The sequence below is a fragment of the Taeniopygia guttata genome, chromosome 3 (assembly GCF_048771995.1).
Source record: "Taeniopygia guttata chromosome 3, bTaeGut7.mat, whole genome shotgun sequence".
NCBI lineage: Eukaryota > Metazoa > Chordata > Aves > Passeriformes > Estrildidae > Taeniopygia > Taeniopygia guttata.
The window spans coordinates 49,771,009-49,789,184 of NC_133027.1; the positions used below are offsets into that span (position 1 = coordinate 49,771,009).

The 18,176-nt window shown below is 38.6% G+C and overlaps 2 protein-coding genes across 2 annotated transcripts in view; one reads left to right on the forward strand and one right to left on the reverse strand.

Annotated features, from left to right (window-relative positions):
- ZUP1 (zinc finger containing ubiquitin peptidase 1) lies at positions 1-9,197 on the reverse strand. Its single transcript, XM_002190491.7, has 9 exons — positions 8,846-9,197; positions 7,216-7,332; positions 6,176-6,285; positions 5,231-5,399; positions 3,534-3,722; positions 3,059-3,227; positions 2,271-2,422; positions 1,713-1,933; positions 1-706 (listed from the first exon to the last, which is right to left on the reverse strand). Exons 1-9 carry the CDS (start codon positions 9,117-9,119, stop codon positions 659-661), a joined length of 1,449 nt encoding a protein of 482 aa, XP_002190527.5. The 5' UTR covers positions 9,120-9,197; the 3' UTR covers positions 1-658.
- Positions 9,194-18,176, forward strand: part of KPNA5 (karyopherin subunit alpha 5) — a 20,469-nt gene continuing 11,486 nt past the window's right edge. Inside the window, exons 1-8 of the mRNA XM_072926795.1 lie at positions 9,194-9,366; positions 11,434-11,567; positions 13,900-14,001; positions 14,084-14,183; positions 14,949-15,043; positions 15,847-15,978; positions 16,244-16,332; positions 17,536-17,635. Coding sequence (XP_072782896.1) covers positions 9,363-9,366; positions 11,434-11,567; positions 13,900-14,001; positions 14,084-14,183; positions 14,949-15,043; positions 15,847-15,978; positions 16,244-16,332; positions 17,536-17,635 — 756 coding nt within the window. The 5' untranslated portion in view covers positions 9,194-9,362. The remainder of the gene's footprint in view (positions 9,367-11,433; positions 11,568-13,899; positions 14,002-14,083; positions 14,184-14,948; positions 15,044-15,846; positions 15,979-16,243; positions 16,333-17,535; positions 17,636-18,176) is intronic.

Below are 18,176 nucleotides of genomic sequence, written 5' to 3' on the forward strand. Positions count from 1 at the left end.
TTTTAAAAAATATATTAATTTTATTCATTCATGGTAAAAAAGGAATATTTTCTTCCTCTACCCCAAAGGATTGTCTTGCACAGCATCTAAAGCACACACACTCTTATTCTGGACACCGCTTTCTTAGACCTCTTAGCCAATACCAACACTGATCCACTTCTTAAGCACATGTATTCAAGTGATACATCTAGAGAAGCCAGCTAATTGAAAAGAAGTTTACCAATAAACTAATCCCTGGTGCAACAGACTGACCTGTGAAGAATAGAGGACTGGTCACAGTGGCAACGTATACACATTTACAGATGTAAACCATGACCAGGAACTCCAATGAAGTAGCTCCATAGTATCTTTATCCACTGCTGATTACCAACAGTGCACAATTTGCTACAAGACAGTAGGTGTTGCTAATTCTAAGCAACTAAGAAAATAATACATTTTCTAGTAAGACAAGGACCGCAATACTTCAGAGTTACATTTGTATCAGGGTGCCAGAATTGTCTGAACACAAAAACTACAGGTTTACTCCAGTGTTGTGCTTTCCAGGGCTCCCAAGCATTTATGAAGACATAATTTAAGTCTGAAAATTGTTGAGTTAGGGTTCACAGTCCAGAAGTTTAATGTTTTGCACCTAGCAAGTCCCAGGTTACAAAGGTATCCTTTAAGGAATCTTCTCTGATGTTAAGACCTGAGAAGCACGGCAGCGAGCCTAGAAATAGGTGGGGAGAGAGGAAAAGAAAATACTTTAATGAACAAAACCAGGACTTTAAAGAGCTTCTTCCAAATTATCAGTTTAGTAATCTTAACGAGTGTTAGGGATAACATTCCATCTCATTTAAATGGGAGCTTCCAAGACAACATTCTAAACAATGGATATTTTTGAATATAAATCAAATTTTTGAAAGAATAAAAAAGTGCAAACCAAAACCAAATGAACACCACCACCCTCACCAAATCCCAAACAACACCTTTTTTACCCTGTGTCCCAAATTTTAAGGTTTTTTTCCAGTAGGAGGAGAGGATGGTCACTGATATTTCTAACATGTTCAGGGCCAGGAAACACTTAAGATCTCATTTCAACACACACATTAAATATAGCTGAGCAAGTGATTCAGTTATTTCATAGTTTAAATAAAAGTGTGCCCTGAAGCTTGAACATGCTGGACAGCGCTGGTACGACACCACAGAATTGGAACACGGGTCCTCAGAATCAATTTGTTAGTGTAGGAAAGAAAAAGCTTAAGAAACAAAAGCCGCATTTCACAATCTGCTGAAAACTTCTAAGGTCTTAAAAAAGGTAAAATGCCCCAGAGTCAAACACGTGGATAGGATTTATAAAAATTTCAACAGCTCAAACCTCTGAACATAATTTTGCACACTGAGTGTAAGTAACTTACATACAGTCAGTTATTTAGGAGAAAACATTATAACAAAATGGAAAACTTAAAAAATCCTAATTTACATCTGCAAACAGCTGAAAAATTTATACAAGACCTAGAAGTTGTCAGTTGCATCAAGGTGGCATCCATTTGTATGCAAAATGTTTTTGATTTTGATATCCTGGGATTATATAAGCAGAAAGGAGAGAAAAAGATCAAGGAAAGTGAAAAGACATAAAAAAATCACCATGAAACCATATCTACATATGCATTCAAAGAAGAGATGCAGATGGTCCTAAATTTTCACAAACAGAAGCTGTTTTCTGAGATACTTACGGCTTTCTCTTCCAAAGAGAGTACCCCATCTACAGCCACTATCTGATATTGCTTTTCTTTTAGGCTACCCACAAATTTCCGAAGTAGTCTGAGACCAGTTCCATCACTATTTTGTCTCAGCAGTTTCTGCATTTGCTGGGAAGAACATCCTGGGTCAAACAGTAGCAAACATAAGCTTTTGTTCTTCTTCTCCTCTATTCCAACAACAGTGCGACTATGACCTATTATAAAAACAAGAGCTTCAGTAGTTTAGAATCACATAAATCCCATTTACTACCTCGTAACTTAAAACTGATTTTCAGGTCAAGGAAGGCATTACTCAAAATTTAAGATCATTGTAAGAGTATATGTCAAAAAGTTGCGATCCTAATCACATTCAGCTCTTCCTTCTAATACAAATGCAAACATTAATGTTGCTCTTACTAAATAGGAAAATTACATGAAATAAAAACACGCCTTCAATTTAACGAAGAAGGACCAAAAAGATGCTGCTCTGAACTGCAGTACATGTAAAGAGAGATAGAGAATAGCAAGAAACCAGCATATTGTGACAATGACCTTGGTGTTGTAAGTAGATAGGCGGTTTGGAAGTACACACCACCTTTGCACCACCTTCATTATCTGTAGAATAGTAACGCAAAATCCACTCAAACAAGCGAGGGTGTGTACCCATAGGGCCAGTGGGTTTGTGAAAGTCAATGATTTGGCACCTACAAAACATTGAGAATGAAAACAATAATAAAATTTCAAGCAGGTTGCTTCTTTTCACCTCTGGGTCCCTGCCTCCTGCACCCAGTGGTCCTTACTACTTTCTTACTTTTTAATACAGGAGTAGGGGACACATAATTACAAAGCAATGAAACATATACTGTCACAAACTGGAAAATTTATTACATAAGAAAGAAGTGCTCTACTCTGTTCAGTCTAACGAGAACTTGTGAAACTTGCAAAAATTGTTACATTTTTGTATGTTATACACATACACTAGAGAATTCAATTAAAAGCCACAGAAAACAGCTGAAATTCAGATTCTTCTTGAGAAGCAACTTTCAGAAAAATTAAGTTTTTAATAAATGCTTTAATTCATGCATATGTGATATAATTCTGCATCAAGTCTCAATGATCTAAGCAGTTACTCAGTTTATGTACCTCCTGTAAGAAGTTACATGTACCAGTAAGTAGTTATGCAGCTTCATGCTGCATTAAATCAGATTTGTTTATATATGGTTAAATTTATAGTCACTAAGGTGGCTTTGTCATCACACAGTTGGGAATTCTAACCTTTAAATGTACAGCATTTAAATCATCTATTAATAATAACAACCAGAACAAAAAGCAATATTTACTTTATCCTGAGACTGGTTAGCAGTGAATAAATTTCACATGCTCCTATCCATGCTTTGGAACCATGTAATCTGTTGTTGAAGTGAGATGCCCCATGAGGATCAAAACCTTCTTTCCAGGCATCTTCAATCATGGACTGAATCTTTGGGATACTAGGAATTAGTGTAGTATCTGGAACAGAAAAGCTTTTGAATTGTTGTTACAACGACTGAAATAGTCTATTAATTAAAACTATTCAGCTTTTTTTATAACAGGCAGATGATGTTACAAAGATGCACCAAAAAAACTAAAGGTAAAACTTCAACCACATCATTTCTTGCCAGTATTCAGCTCTGACTCTTCCACAGTTAAGTTCCAGTGGTATAACCACCATTTAATAGGTATCATTGACCTTGTAAGACTTGCCGTGTAAATGAAAAGGCAAAACATCAGTCAGCAGGTTGTCATCCAAGGAACAAACAGCATTTTGTTTAATACCTCTCAGGCAGTCATTGTAGAAGCTGTTTTGCAACAGTGAGGAAAGGAGCATTTGGAAATTCCTGTAACCACAACCCCAGCCTCTGTCACCCAAAGATGAGTGGAAGTGATCTACTCCCGCTGAAAGCCAAACATGCCTCACATCTTTGTTCTCATTCTGATAGTACTTGCACAATGCTTCAATGATTCCTAAAGAAGACAAAATAAGAAGCTTATCTGTAAAATGAGCTACTAAATATACCAGAAGATTCCTTCCCCAACTTGGAACAGATACAGATTAATACAATTTATTTTTAAATTTCATTACATTTAAAGCCCAAATTACAAAAGCAGTGGATATTGCCCCTATTTAATTTCAGTGGTTTTTACTTTGATGAATTTATATACTATGAAGCTTTCAAAACGAAATCTATTTTTTCTCTGTTGCTACACAATGATTATCTTAAATTAAACAGCTTGGACTAAATTATAAACTGTGACAATCAAAGGAACTATTACAATGTTATATAAAAAGTATGTTACCAATAAAGCATTCCTGTGCCCCTGCCACCTCCAGTACAACATCATCTTAAAATCATGGCAATAGTTATGCATACTATGTAAACCTTCTATTCCCTCTATCTTATTTTTCCCTGGAGGGAAAAAAACTACAGAAAAAGCACAGAACTTCAGAATTATTTTAAATATTTTGAAGTAATCTGAAGTAATCCTCCTGCAGGATATTCCAAGTTCTCCTTTGTTACATGAAAAAATATGCTTGGGATTTCTCTCTGCAATTCATACATGTAAATCCTCAAAGCCCTTTCATAGCCATACTGTTGTGAAGAGAATTATTCCATAGTCACCACAAACTATTTTCTAAGAACCTCTCTGAAATCCAAATCATTACCAAGAATGAAAACTTAAAATGTGTTATTTCCATGCAATCTATTTGACAGAAGAAATTTTATTTTATCTGTCAAGAACCAAGTGGATATTTTGCAAGCCAGAACCACTAGCAATAGGCTCAAAGACCTTTGAATTGTGGTCTTGGAAAGACAAGGGAGAAAGGGCCTCTGTGCTCCTTTCAAACGGAACGCAGAGACTCATCTGCCCTGTGTTTCTGCACCAACTATAAAACATTTAAAAGAAGATGTATTAAGTAGATGCCTACTCCTCCCAGTCCTCTCTTAGGCTTTGTAATCAGATGAACAATGTGCTTACCTGCAACCAGCTTACACAATGTAACAACTAACAGAAACAAAAGACAAAAAGCTGCTGTAAATTTGAACAGCTGCACTGGATTAGAAACCAATGAGTACTAAGCAGTAATCAAACACAGAGTCAAAGGCAACCAGCTTGTTATAAGACATTTGTATCTTCTGGTACATACAATACATCTATTTGTACCCTTAACTAGACAACTTGGTTACAAGTTCCACAGCAAAAAACAAAACAAAACACTAAAAAACAAAACAAAACAAAAAAAACCCCAAAATAACAGCCTGCAAGCTAGAAAGCAGATTAAAAATATACCAAGATTTAATTTCCTTATTTAGGACTTTAGGACTACAACAATTTGGATTGATCTAGAAAAAAATGTTTAGAACTAGGACATAGCCAATAGTGAATTATATGTTTTGTTAAAGACTGGTTTGGTCACTATAATCAAAGGTCTAAAAAGTACAGATTTAGTTGTACAATTTCAGCATCTTTACCTGATGTCTTCGTTTTCCCATCATCTATACCAGAAGCCAAACTTTCCATCATTTCAGCTTTTCTCTTATGATATTCAAAGGGCTGCATCCTTCCTCTATCAACTTCTCTTTCCATATTCTTTAGAAATTGCTGCTTGAAGCCACCAGAATTATCCAAGCCATACTGTCTCTGTTAGGGATGGAATGCGCATGATTAAAATCACATTTTTAAAATTCATCTTTTGTCCATGCAGTTTCTCAAAATCACTATTGGTAACATTTAAAAATTTTGACACATAAAAACTTCAGAATTACAATTATTTTAGACCTGAAGGCCAAGCATCATTCCTGAATATGAAACTAAGAAAGTCACACCTGGAAAAGCAGACACATCCCTCTGCTCCCACTTGGCAGAGCCATTAGCACAGAGGCAGTCTGGCAGGGAGGTAGTGTGAGTTGGAAGTGAGTTACCAGGGCTGTGAGATAGGAGACAAGAGGGAAGCAGGACCTGGAGCAGGTGATGGTATTCCAGTAAAGCACAGCCAGGATGCTCAGAGCCTGTGGCACTCTGGCAAGGAATATGCTCCAGGCTGCACTGCAAGGCAGAGCACAAGAGCTGGCTGGAGCACAAGCAGCAGGTGTGCTGAGAGAGCAGAACAGCAAGCACAGGGAGCAGCTAGCCCCATCCTGAACCATCACCACTCAAGGCTGTAAAGTCAAGTAGCTCAAGGCTGTCATGTCCAGCACTCTGTGAGGATCAGCATTGCCAAGAGACTGAATTTGCTTCCAACCCATCCCTACACTATTACCTCAACACAGACTGTTGTGGCTTGCACAGTCTGACCAGACTGTGTGGCTTGCACAGTCTGACCTGGTAAGGCCATTCCAGGACATTACAATTCCAAGATATTCAGCTTCGAAAGGAACAACTGGTTTTAAGTTTACCATTTAGAAACAAGAATGTACCTGCAGCTTTCTAAATTCTTCTCTCTCTCGCTTCTCTTCTTCTAATCTCTGCCGTTCATCTTCTTCAGTTTGGAGTTGCTGAGCCAGTTCTAGATCTCTAATGTTTCCACCTACCCCAGGACATTTCAAAGTGAGAGGACTTGGTCAGGAGGGTAGTAACGCTTTGAGGGATCATTTGTTTAATTTTTATAGATTCCTTTCTAAGCAGACATACATAAACACAACTGAGCATTAATCTTAGGAGATGCACCCCACATTATTTTAAACTATTAGCAACGAACGCTGAACAGGACTGACTGCATTCAGTCTACCAAGACTCAGACTCTTGACTTGCACGAAGTTTATGCAGTTACTGGATAATTTGCCAATTACTTGGCAAATAATGCACATACCTGTAGCACTGAGAAGACAGTTTTTGTTTACTGTGTTTCACTTCACTGTTAGCAAGAAGTCTCAGTTCTTTTAATACCACTTATTAGCATCTAGAACCATTGCCAGCAGTCTCATAAGGAAGTTACAAAAATTTACAGTCGGAGAACTAATAGAGAATCTCCGAGATACTCTTAGCTGTGTTATAAAATAAAATTTAGATTTTATACTTTAATGCTGTGATTAATGAATCGGCAAAGTATTTGCAGAAATGAATTGAGAAAAAAAAGAAGTTTTCATAAGCTATAAATTCTCAACTCATCACAGTGGAACATGCCACTGTAAACTCCATTTATGTAAATCTTCTATAGAGCTAGAAAAACAAATCTATAATACTGTTGTCTTTTAAACATTTTTTGCTCCAAGTTTTTCCTTTGGCTAACATGCATTCATTTACTTAGAAACCATGCATAGACAAAGATTTCCTTACAAGCATGGTAATTAAGTACAGCATTTGGGCAAATGATAGGACCTTAGCTATACTAACTTCATTATACCTGTGTCCAAGCTCCCTTTAAATAAAGAAATACTTTTTTTTAAATTTGATGTGAAATTCTACACTACAACATGCAAATATCTGCAAATGCAAAAGCCTGTACCCTTTCACATACCTTCTGCAAAGTTATGTTCCTCCAAGTGTAAATCCACATGTTCTTCAAGAATCTGAATGTTTGTACAGGTAAGGCTACACATTGGACATTCATATAGCTGTTCACCATTTCCTGTGTCTGAAAAAGAAATGCAGTTTCTTGATTAATGCAATTCCTGTGGTTCTTTGATAGAATCATCCCCTAAATGATACACAATCTGAAACAAATACACAGTAATGAAGTTTGTGTTGCCACTGAAATTCTCCAGTGAAAGGCACCAAATTCTAAACAGCTGTTACTCTCTTCACCACTTAAAAATTTGTATCTAAATACATGAAAATTTTAAGACATTTTTCTTCTTTTGATTAAGCTTTTCCCCATTTAACTTACAGATCACAATTTGCTATGATAATATTTTATGAGGAAATGCTTAGTCTGAAATATCAATCCATTAATAAGATGTGTTCTGCTAACAAAAAAATTTAACATTCATGTAATAACACAGCTGTTGTTTGGCTGAAAGAATGAAAAGTGCTGTCATTCTTATTTTATTGGTCTTCCCATATCTCCTCAATTAAATGTTCTTTCTGCAGTTTTAGGATTATTAATGAGGGTACCACATAGTATAGGTAAAGTTCAAAAGGATTTCTGGAGATCATCTAGTCCCTGGCAGAATGGTCATATGAAATAGCTTAAGTTACACACAGCTTTTCCCAGTCATTTTTTTGAATAATTCCAAGTATAGACTCTTCACAAACTCCCCAGAAGAACATATTCTAATGCTTAACCACTTTTGCAGTAAAAATAAGGACTCTTGCATTTAAACAGCATTCCTCTTATTGTGACTTGTGCCCACTGCCTGTTATTTGGTCACTGGGAACCACAGACAAGTGCCTGACCCCATCTTTACTGTCCTCCTCGAGTCCCTAGGATTTATCTGCACAACCCTCGGCTCACCAGACAAAGAACTGATATCCGGTGTTAGCAGCTTCTGGAAGGCATTCGTCCCAGCTAAATGCTTACGATTGCTTGGAGGAAAACTTGGTGGTATAATCACCTAAATTCACCAGAAGCATTTAATGTAACTCTACAAAATACAGTTTTCTGAAACCTGTAAATACATAAAAAACCGAAACAGCTAATAATAATAATACAATTTTAAAATCAGAAACTGGCATGCAGGCAAGTAAATTATTCAAGCTCTGCATTATATGCACACATGAAAGTAAAATGCTGTTAATACTACGATCTGGGGGTGGGGTGGGTGTATTCTTGGGGTTTTTTTTTGGTTATGAAAAACATTTTAATCCCAGATTATGCAGTGTGGTTGACTGTAGTGGCATATTTTGCATCCTAGCCATCATTTCTTTAGTTGGTCAGTACATGTAGCTTGTTACACCACAAATATTGGTCTTCTAAGGGCATTAACCATTAGCAGAGATGCCACCTTTAAGTTTCTGAAGTACCAGCATGCGGCCAGTTAGTCAAAATAAAATACTGATCACGCCCAGACTAAACTACAGTATCTAAATACATCACTACTGCCTTTGTTCCAACTTTTTCCCCCGGCCGGTTCTCCGTTGCCACCTCCGATCTCCGCGGAGAGATCCCTCCCTCGCTCCCTTCCGCCCTCCCCGCCGCCGCCGCTCACCCGTGCCCGGGGCGCCCAGCAGGTGCCCGTGCCGCGCCCTGACGTGCTCCTCCAGCTCCCGCCCCGCCGCCTCCCCGCAGAACGGGCACTCGGCCGGTGCCCCGGGGCGGCGGGAGCCCGGCGGGCCCGGCTCCGGGTGGGCCGTCTCCATGTGCCGCCGGAGCTCGTCGCAGCCCAGGGAGGCGGCGCAGAGCGGGCAGCGGGGCTGGCGGCGGCACAGGGACGGGCGCCGCGGGTGGGGCAGCGCCCGGCCGCACACGTCGCACAGCACCATGGCGGCGATGCCCCCGGTACCGCGGGGCGCCTCACCCGCTCCCGCCGGGAAGAACCGCTCCCGGCCCGGGGCGGGCGCGCCGCGCAGAGGCTGCTGGGAGCGGCGGGCCCCGCCCCCCGGGCAGTGCGGCGCGCGGCGGGGCGGCGTCCGCCATCTTGCGTCGGTGTGTGGTGCCGGTGCGGAGCGCTCCGGAGCGGCGAGCTCGCGTTTGGACGGCGCCGGGCGCCGGGCGTGTCCGCCGCGATGGGTAAGGAGGGAAAAACGCTGAGAGCCGGCGGGTAGGGGCAGCAGAGGCTGCACTGCTTGCGGGGCGGGTGCCCGGTGCAGGCCGGTCTGCTGCTGGCTCCGGCGGAGCGCTGCCCGCATGGCAGCTCGGTCGGGGCTGGGATGGGGTGTCCTCTTCCTCAGGCAAAAGGGCTCTGCCGTTCTCCCCCTTCCCTGCCTTGCTGCTGGTGGAGGGGGCTTTCCACCCGTTCTGCGGGACGGAGGTGAAGAGCGGCGCTCCTCGCTGTGTAGCCGGGCTGGCTGCCGGGCTGGCTGGGTGTCCGGCCTCTCGGGCTGACAGGCCGTCACTCCCGGCGCTCTCCGGCTCGCAGCCCTTGCGGGCTCCGCCGGACCGAAGCCTGTGGGCAGCGTCCGGCCGGGGAGGGGGCGGAGGGACAGCGAGCCGCCGTGTTTAGTGAGCCTTGGGTAGACAAGAAGGAGGGGAAACAAAAAGTAGTATGATAGGTGTTAGACTATGCACGAGTGGGTGCAGCGCAGGAAGTGGTGGGTGGAGGGATTTAATGTTAAAACGGGTGTAGTTTTGTAGCACAGAAGTGCAAGTTTGCTTGGATCTAGATGCAGAGGGTGTGAAACCAGGGTCTGCCAGCCTTCTTGCCCGTATGATATCTATATTAAAAGCCTTGTGGAGGGATGGAAGCTATAAATTTCTCAGTTTTTCTTTTTAAAAAAACAGTTTCGATGGGACCTTCCTTCCAGTTGACCTTCTGTAACTTTGCAGAGAGGAGGGTTACTTTGAACGTGCATTTCTCTTGCTCAGTCCATTTCTTGGCCTGACAGTTTCATTGGCACAACTAAATTAGCAAGGTATGAACGATTAAGAAGGGGATGGCATTCTGGGACTAGATAATCCAGTGGCATTGTTGGGAAAATAAATTTACATGACTTTTGCTAGAAATTTGTCTTAGACAGTGGCACACTTAGCCTCGTTGTGCAGAGATGTCAATAGTTTACTTAGCTTCTTGTGAAGGAGATACTTGGATGAAACAGGCTGCGGAGTCCTTGCAGTGGTGCCTTGGTGTCAGCCTAAGTCTGCAGTCTGTTTTCCTCTCATAGCTTGTGTTTATTGCTTAGTGGTCCTTGGTATTGCTGATTAAAAAAAAAACAAAACCAAACAAAAACCCTAAAACAAATCGTCTCAGCATGGAAGTTGCCAGAGAATTGTGCATAGCTCAGGAGGTGTAGTTTACATGTTTTCTCCTTGTAGAAGAATTCCAGAGTGATAGTTTGTGTAGAGTCTTGGTTTTGACAGTTGTTTCTCAGATGAAGGCTTCAGTTCTAGCTTTAAAATAAGGCACTGTGCTGTTAACAACCTTTTCCACTCCATTTGATCGTTCTGGTGACAGAATTGTGAACTATTACTTTTATCTTTCTACAGCTGATATACCTAAATGACAGTCAGATTTAATCTTCTAAATCCATTAAAAGAACTGATAATTGGAGTGAGACAGTAATTTCATTAGTTTAAAATGAAAAAGAGTATGCCTGTCTGGGTGCTACTGATACTTAAATTGTTTTCCTGCACAGTTTAGAAGGAAAAGCATAGCCCTTAGATTCTATTATGTTTGTGAGATAGTCGAAGTAAAGAAACAATGCAATAAGTATTAAATGAAGCAGTAATTACTGCAGGTTTTCTTCTTGGGTTTGTGTTTATTTGAAATACATTTGAAGTCATCTTTATGAGAGGAGGAAGGAAATTTTTTTGCTTGCTTGCTGACAGAATCAAAATTTAGCAGCATAATGTATTTGCTTCTTGTTTTTCAGTTTGCTTGCAAGATGCATAGTTTCTTTTTACAGTAGCTTATGCCCTTTAATGCCGTATCTGATTCTTGAGATGAACTGTAGTTTAATCTGTGGTTTGGAAATGCCTGTCTAGGCATAGGTTTTCTGTGACTTCCGCATTAAAGATTTTTGTTGATGAACTCAATATTGCAAAGAGATGCAGGAATATATAGCAGCCGCTGTAGATATTTTCATTGTATAAGAGATGGCAGGTGTGGCCTTTTGGAATAATTTTGTATTTTTTCAATAGACAACATGGCAAGCCCAGGTAAAGATAACTTCAGAATGAAAAGCTACAAGAATAATGCACTTAATCCCCAAGAAATGCGCAGGAGAAGAGAGGAGGAAGGAATCCAGCTTCGGAAACAGAAAAGAGAAGAGCAGGTAAGCATTTTGGTGAGCTGTTCACTGTTCAGTACCTGTGGAGTTATATTCAGGGGCCTGAAAGAACTTGAGCAGACTTATCCTTTTGAGCAGAATCTGGGAGTGCCAGGTTGAATGTCTGTTTTCTTTGCACTTGTTGGAAGCACCAGGCACCTCTCAATAGGATCATAAAGAGATGAACAGAAACCCTTTTAAGTTACTAGGGCACACAGAGGAGAGAGCTGTGACTTTTAGCATCAATCATAGTCTAGGTTTATACATGTGAGACTAGACTGAAAAACACTCGTATTTCCAGTTAGAATTTGAAAGCTTGCTTTCTCTGCTAGAGCTGGAGTCAAAGTTTTGCTATGTGAAGAGAGAGGATTATTTTCATCTTTGATACTATGCTTCAAATTGCCTAAGAGCTCTTCTACACCAGCTTAATAAAGTGGCTACCAGTTAGTGTCTCTGAACTATTATACAAACATTTGTAGTTGATCTCATAGAATTTTTAGTGATTAGCGTATGTGGAACATTGTATTATTTAATAGTTTGTCATAGTTCCTCTTCACAGAATGTTTAGTAGTTTCTTGCCAGGAAGGTAAGGAAGGTAGTTTTTTTTCTGTTTGTTTTTTTGTTTTTCTAAAGTGGATGAGTTTGTCTCCCACAACCTGGAGAGTGTCCCAGGCTCTGATCTAGTCTGCCCTGAGGTGGGAATACTTACCCTTCTACTGGGAAAGTGGTGATTGGAAAAAGAATTTCAATTATTTGGGCCAGAGGGGTAAGAGTCAGAAGTGGTGTGGTACTGGAGCACTTAGCTGTGAATGGGTAACTGCATTGCAGTTCCTGCTGAAAGTTTTGTTTACATATTTGGTAGTAAATGCTCCGTGTATAAATAATGGGTGTTTCCTTTCCCATGCTGACTGTTGTAACCATGAAACTACTGTTATGGTCTGCTTGATCTTAGTTTGTTGGAGTGGTGTTTTTCAGCTCTTCCTGGCCTGAGAATGAGTTTATGCAGGGAGATGAGACTGCTTGTGCTCCAAAAGAAATTGTAACTGATAGAAAGACCAAGCAGGTTTATACTTTTCAACTAAGAACTTGTGTGTCTTTGTTGAGCATTGAGAAAAAATGGCTGATCTTCCAAAAGTGGAATATTGTTTCTTGTTCCTTTGTGGGTTTAAATGGAATTAAGCCTCATTTGCATTCAGTATTCTGTACTTGTTTTGTGTCCAAAATTACACCCAACACATAAGTGCGTCAAACAGGGGAGAGAATGCCTTGATTTAGGTTCCTCTCGAAATAAAGCTGGATGTAAACATGGAGTTGTTCTGCAGTTTTGTACATGTAGAACAGCAGAAACCTAGGTCTGTAGACACCTAGAGGGACAAAAATGTCAGGATTTATAGGTGGTTTCATTATTATGCTTAAAGGTAAAATCTTAGTCAATGGACTGAGAGTCTATAATTTCTTTCTAAAGATACAAATGTAAATATTCTTAGAATTGTTGGTTACACTAGTTGTAAGTGTAGTGCTGGAATAAAGATGAAAATCCAGGTTTGGAATAAAGTTTAAAATCTAGGTTTGGTTTCTAGAAGAGAAAAGTCAATATGAAAGTTTTGCTTGCGTGCCAGAAAATGAAGTGGCACTCATTGAATATAGTTTATTAAATACTGCAGTGCTGGTACATATTCTGAACATAGGCAGTGTGTGCAGCTAATTCTGAATGTAGGCGATGTGTAAATAAATGTTCAGACATGGAGAATGTTTAATGTTGCAAGGTTCGGAAGTTCACCTTGAAGCTACACTATTTTTTTTCTCTTCTGTATGAAAATTATGTTTCTGGTTTAATCTTTCCTCAGCTGGGTATAAAATACAGGCGCTGCTTAGTAGTCTTCTGTAGAAGGGAGGAATGCAGTGTGCTGAAAGACAAACATTGCATCTGTGCTGGTGATTTTAGCCTATAAACTAAGGAAGGGGAAAGTAGCTTGTAGACTACTATTTCTTGCTTAAAATGCATGCTAATTATAAGGGATAAAAGACTAAAAGTAAAAAGATCTCTATCTTCATTTTCTTGTGGAAAAAGTTATGGATCTTTATAACTAGTAAGAATCTAGTACTAAATGTCTGTCTGAAGCGTTGCTGTGCAGTTTCTGAAGATACAGGTATGATAATGTTTTTCCTTTATGTTATCCAAACTTTTGTATAGAATTCTCCTTGTATGGGTGAATAGGAAAGTGAGTAGGTAAAATTCTTTGACTGGTATTGGTGAAAGCATTTCTTCAAGTGTATGTCATCAGTATCCACACTTTGGTTATTCCTAATGTCCCGCCAAAATTTCCCCTTTGTCCAGCTGTTTAAACGCCGAAACGTTTCTCTCCCGGGAAATGAAGAATCCATGGTAGAAAGCCCAATTCAAGATCCTGATGTCAGCTCTACTGTTCCTATTCCAGAGGTAAATACTTCAGAGTGTGTTTAGAATGTTATCTATTAGTGTGCATAGTACTACACTATAAGAAATCTTCCTTGCATTTTAGGAAGAAGTTATTACTGTAGATATGGTACAGATGATTTTTTCAGATGATCCTGATCAACAACTCACAGCAACTCAGAAATTCAGAAAATTGCTCTCTAAAGGTAGGTGAACATTGCCTGTTTTTTCTAGTTGCTTCTTTCTGTGTTATTATGAATGATACTTACAGTCAGTTAACATTTAGTTATGTTTTATTTTGAAATAGATCTTGCAGTAACTTGTAGTTCTGTTTATAAAGAAACTGTGCCAAATCTCTTCTGACCTAATGGCTAAATACAGAAATATTCATTATTTCAGCGTTAACTTTCAAAGTGAAAAACAAGGATGTTTTTGATTGAGGTAACCAGGGCAGTAACTAACTGTGCACTAACATATTTAGAGTAATTGTTGCAGGGATTCAGTTTCTCACTCCCATTCTCTCCTCAAGGGGAAAAAAATTACATGGGTGGCAAAGAAGAGTTGTAACTTGGTTTTGTTGGGGCTGTAAAACATGCAATCTTAAAGTGATGATGGTATGTTTATAGGATGATAGGTAAGGGTGTGTTTGGTCTTTTAAAATAGTATCCAGGAACCATAATTGCTCTTCCACCAACCTGGGCTGTTGGTGGAAGGCACAGTGTTCTGTGATAAGTTACTAACATGCAAAGGGATAATAGTATGTGTTACTGTTATTATGTACAATAGCATGTGTTTACTACATTGTATCACTTCATAGAGAAGATCTTGCAAGTGAAAAGTTTGTAACTCCTTTTGAAAAGTAGTGAATGAAATTCTGATAAGAGCTACAAATCATGTTCATGGCTTTTGTCATACTGAAAAAGGAATTTATTTGGTCTTTTAACAGAAATGTATTTGTTTTTATTCCCTAGAGCCTAATCCACCTATAGATGAAGTAATTCAAAAACCAGGAGTAGTACAGAGATTCGTGAAATTTCTAGAGAGGAGTGAAAATTACACTCTACAAGTGAGTTCAGCTTGTACTGATTGGGGGTTTCAAATGGGATTAGAAACCTTCCAAAAGAGCTTTGGAAGGTACATGTTGTTTTGTTTGGTGGGGGATTTGAATAACCAAATATAATAATTTTTCACCACTGAAGCTGTATGTTTTCATTATTGCTGCTAAAAATGTGACTTGACTTCGTGAATTTCATAGCAGTCTTTAGGATCATGTATTCAGCTGGACAAAAACTTGGGTGTTGAAAGCAAAAGCTGTTCAAGAGGATTTACAGAGTGGTATATTGAGAACATCAGCAATGATGTGTAAGCAGAATCTGTCTTGTTAAGTGTTGAATATATTGTAGTACTTTTCAGCTGAAATCTTAGGAAAAAAATTACAGGAAACTGACAGGCTTTTTGAAACCCTTTTAGAAAATCTTTGAGAAAATATCTAATTAATGGTAGGAGTAGTGAGTTCTTCTCCTCCATGGGAATAGCACTTAGGCCTCATGGACATTTGTAATAGAAGAATTAACTTACTATTGAGTAAGCAAAAGGTATTTGCAGTAATTAATTGTGACTCGGAATCTTTCTTAGTTCTGTTACCCAAAACCTAAAAATAACATAGTTACTGAAAGTTCTTACTAAATAGAAATTTTTGTCACTGCCAGGTTTTTTATTGTGTAGAGTACTATAATAATAATTGCATGTCAGTGGAAAGGAAAAAAGTTGGAAAATTAACCTCTGAAACTCTTATGTCAAACTTCATGTCACGATTTTAAGTTTTACTGGTGAGTGGTTTAATGGGGTTATGTTTATGTTCCTCAACAGTTTGAAGCAGCTTGGGCTTTGACAAACATAGCGTCTGGAACTTTCTTGCACACCAAAGTTGTAATTGAAACTGGAGCCGTTCCCATTTTTATTAAGTTGCTTAGCTCAGAACATGAAGATGTACAGGAGCAGGTAACTGTCTTCTTGAGTTTATAACTACTTAAAATTCAGTTATGAATGTCTCTTTTGGGGTCTGTGGGGCTAGAGAGGCTTTGAGCCGCATTTGCCTACTAGCTAGTTGACCCGCCTCCAGGAAGATAAAAATTTACTGTCATTATTTTTTCCCATCATGGATTTTTTTTCCTATTCTATAATATTTGCTGTAAAAAGTATAGATTATCTGTCAAAGTTGATTTGCAAGCATGTATAAATTCACTTGGATATTTTGCTTTTTAAGGCAGTGTGGGCTCTTGGGAACATTGCTGGTGATAATGCAGAATGCAGAGACTTTGTTTTGAACTGTGGAATATTGCCACCTCTCTTAGAGTAAGTACCTTAGAGTAAGTATTGTAAACTAATACTATAATATTTTGTACGTGTATAGATAAATGAAAACTTCAACTTAGAATTTACTTGAAAAGAATGTAAGTTTTTGTCTAAATTGAGAATCATAACAATATAATAAGAAGCACTTTAATGTTTTGGGTTACATGAGCTTTGTGCATATCTTTAATTAATTAGTTCATGACTGGAAGCTTTTCAGTATTTGCAAAAGGAGAGAAGTGTTACTTCACAGATGCAAATTTTCTGTATTGTGCCAACTCTGTATTGCCAGATTTCTGAATGTATGGGATGGGAGACATAATTTAATTCCCACTTTATCTGTATGGTTCCATCTGCCTAGGCAATAGGCTGTGTTCTCCACTTTTGTTCAGTAGCTTCAAGCTCTAGTCTTCCTATTTATCTATTTGTTTGCCGAGATGCGCTGACAGAGTAGTTGTTACGTGAGCTGAGCTCCACTAGAAGATTTCTCTTCACTAGCAATATCATTCCAGCATTGCTATGTGCTTACCATAGTATTTTCATCGCAGGGAAAAATTTGCACAACACAAATGTTACTTAGCTTACTACCTCTTAAAGTAATAAAACAACTTAAAACATTTGTAAAATAGCTTCAAATAGCAGAGGAGAATATGATTACCTTTACCAAGGGCTTAAAGAATTAAGATTTAACATTTTAGACATTTTGTTATGTATCTGACAGTGAACCAGATTTTTCAGGTGTTGAATCTTTCATGTTGTATTTGGCAAAAACAAAAGTAATGTGTTAATTTCTTTACAAGAACTTCCAAGTTACAGCTTTTTATGGAACTATTTTTATTATTATTATTTAATTGCATTCTCTGAATGAAAATATCAAAGTTCATTCCATACATAGTGGCATCTCTTAGCCCCTTCTGAAGACCCTCAGAAAGGTTTAATTGAATGATTTTTCATATAAGCAACTGTTTTTACTCTGTATGGATGTACATGATTTGAGGATGAGAGATCGCAAAATTATGCTAAATAATCTCAGATTCTGCTGATTTTAAGAAAATAGTTGCAGCATGTAAGATATGACAATAAATTCATTTAAACTAAATAATGGAATTTCTTTTCCTTATGTGATGCTCTTTTGGTAACAATAGCCAGAAAATTGCCTAAATTTGAACAAGAAATTACTTTTTATCTTATTGTTGTCTCTTACAGATTGTTAACAAATTCAAATCGTCTTACAACAACTAGAAATGCAGTCTGGGCACTCTCAAATCTTTGTAGAGGAAAAAACCCACCTCCAGACTTCAGTAAGGTATAATAAAGTAGTAATTTCCAGAAATCAGAAAGCTAAAGAATATTTATGTTTGTAATATTTTATAATAAATAGAATGTTTGAATCTGGATATAGATATACCTTTTATGTTTTTAATGTCATCACACAGTTTTGCCCATCTGTTTTATCTGTGAAAAATCATCTAGTTTGGCACTGATTGCAATAAAATCATATAACTTAAAAACTTGAGACTATAGTCTGGTGCAAGTAGTCATACACTGGTATGAAGTGATGGAAAAATTATAAATTCAGCACTAAACCATGTGAGGCTGTATTTTCTCCAGAACTTTTGTAGAGAATGTGAGTTATAGTTGAAGCTTCCTCAGTTTTTTTTTTTTTGTTCTGTGATTGTGAGTGCATGCTGCATGAATAAAATTTTGAGTTTCCTGCTCTGTCAGATGCAGTTAAATCAGACTATGCTGACAGAGAGAACCTATATGCTCTCCTTTTTTTTTTTCTTCTCTCTAGTATGTGGCTGTAAAGACTATAGAGACTAGTAGGAGCTTTAGCTTTTTTTCAG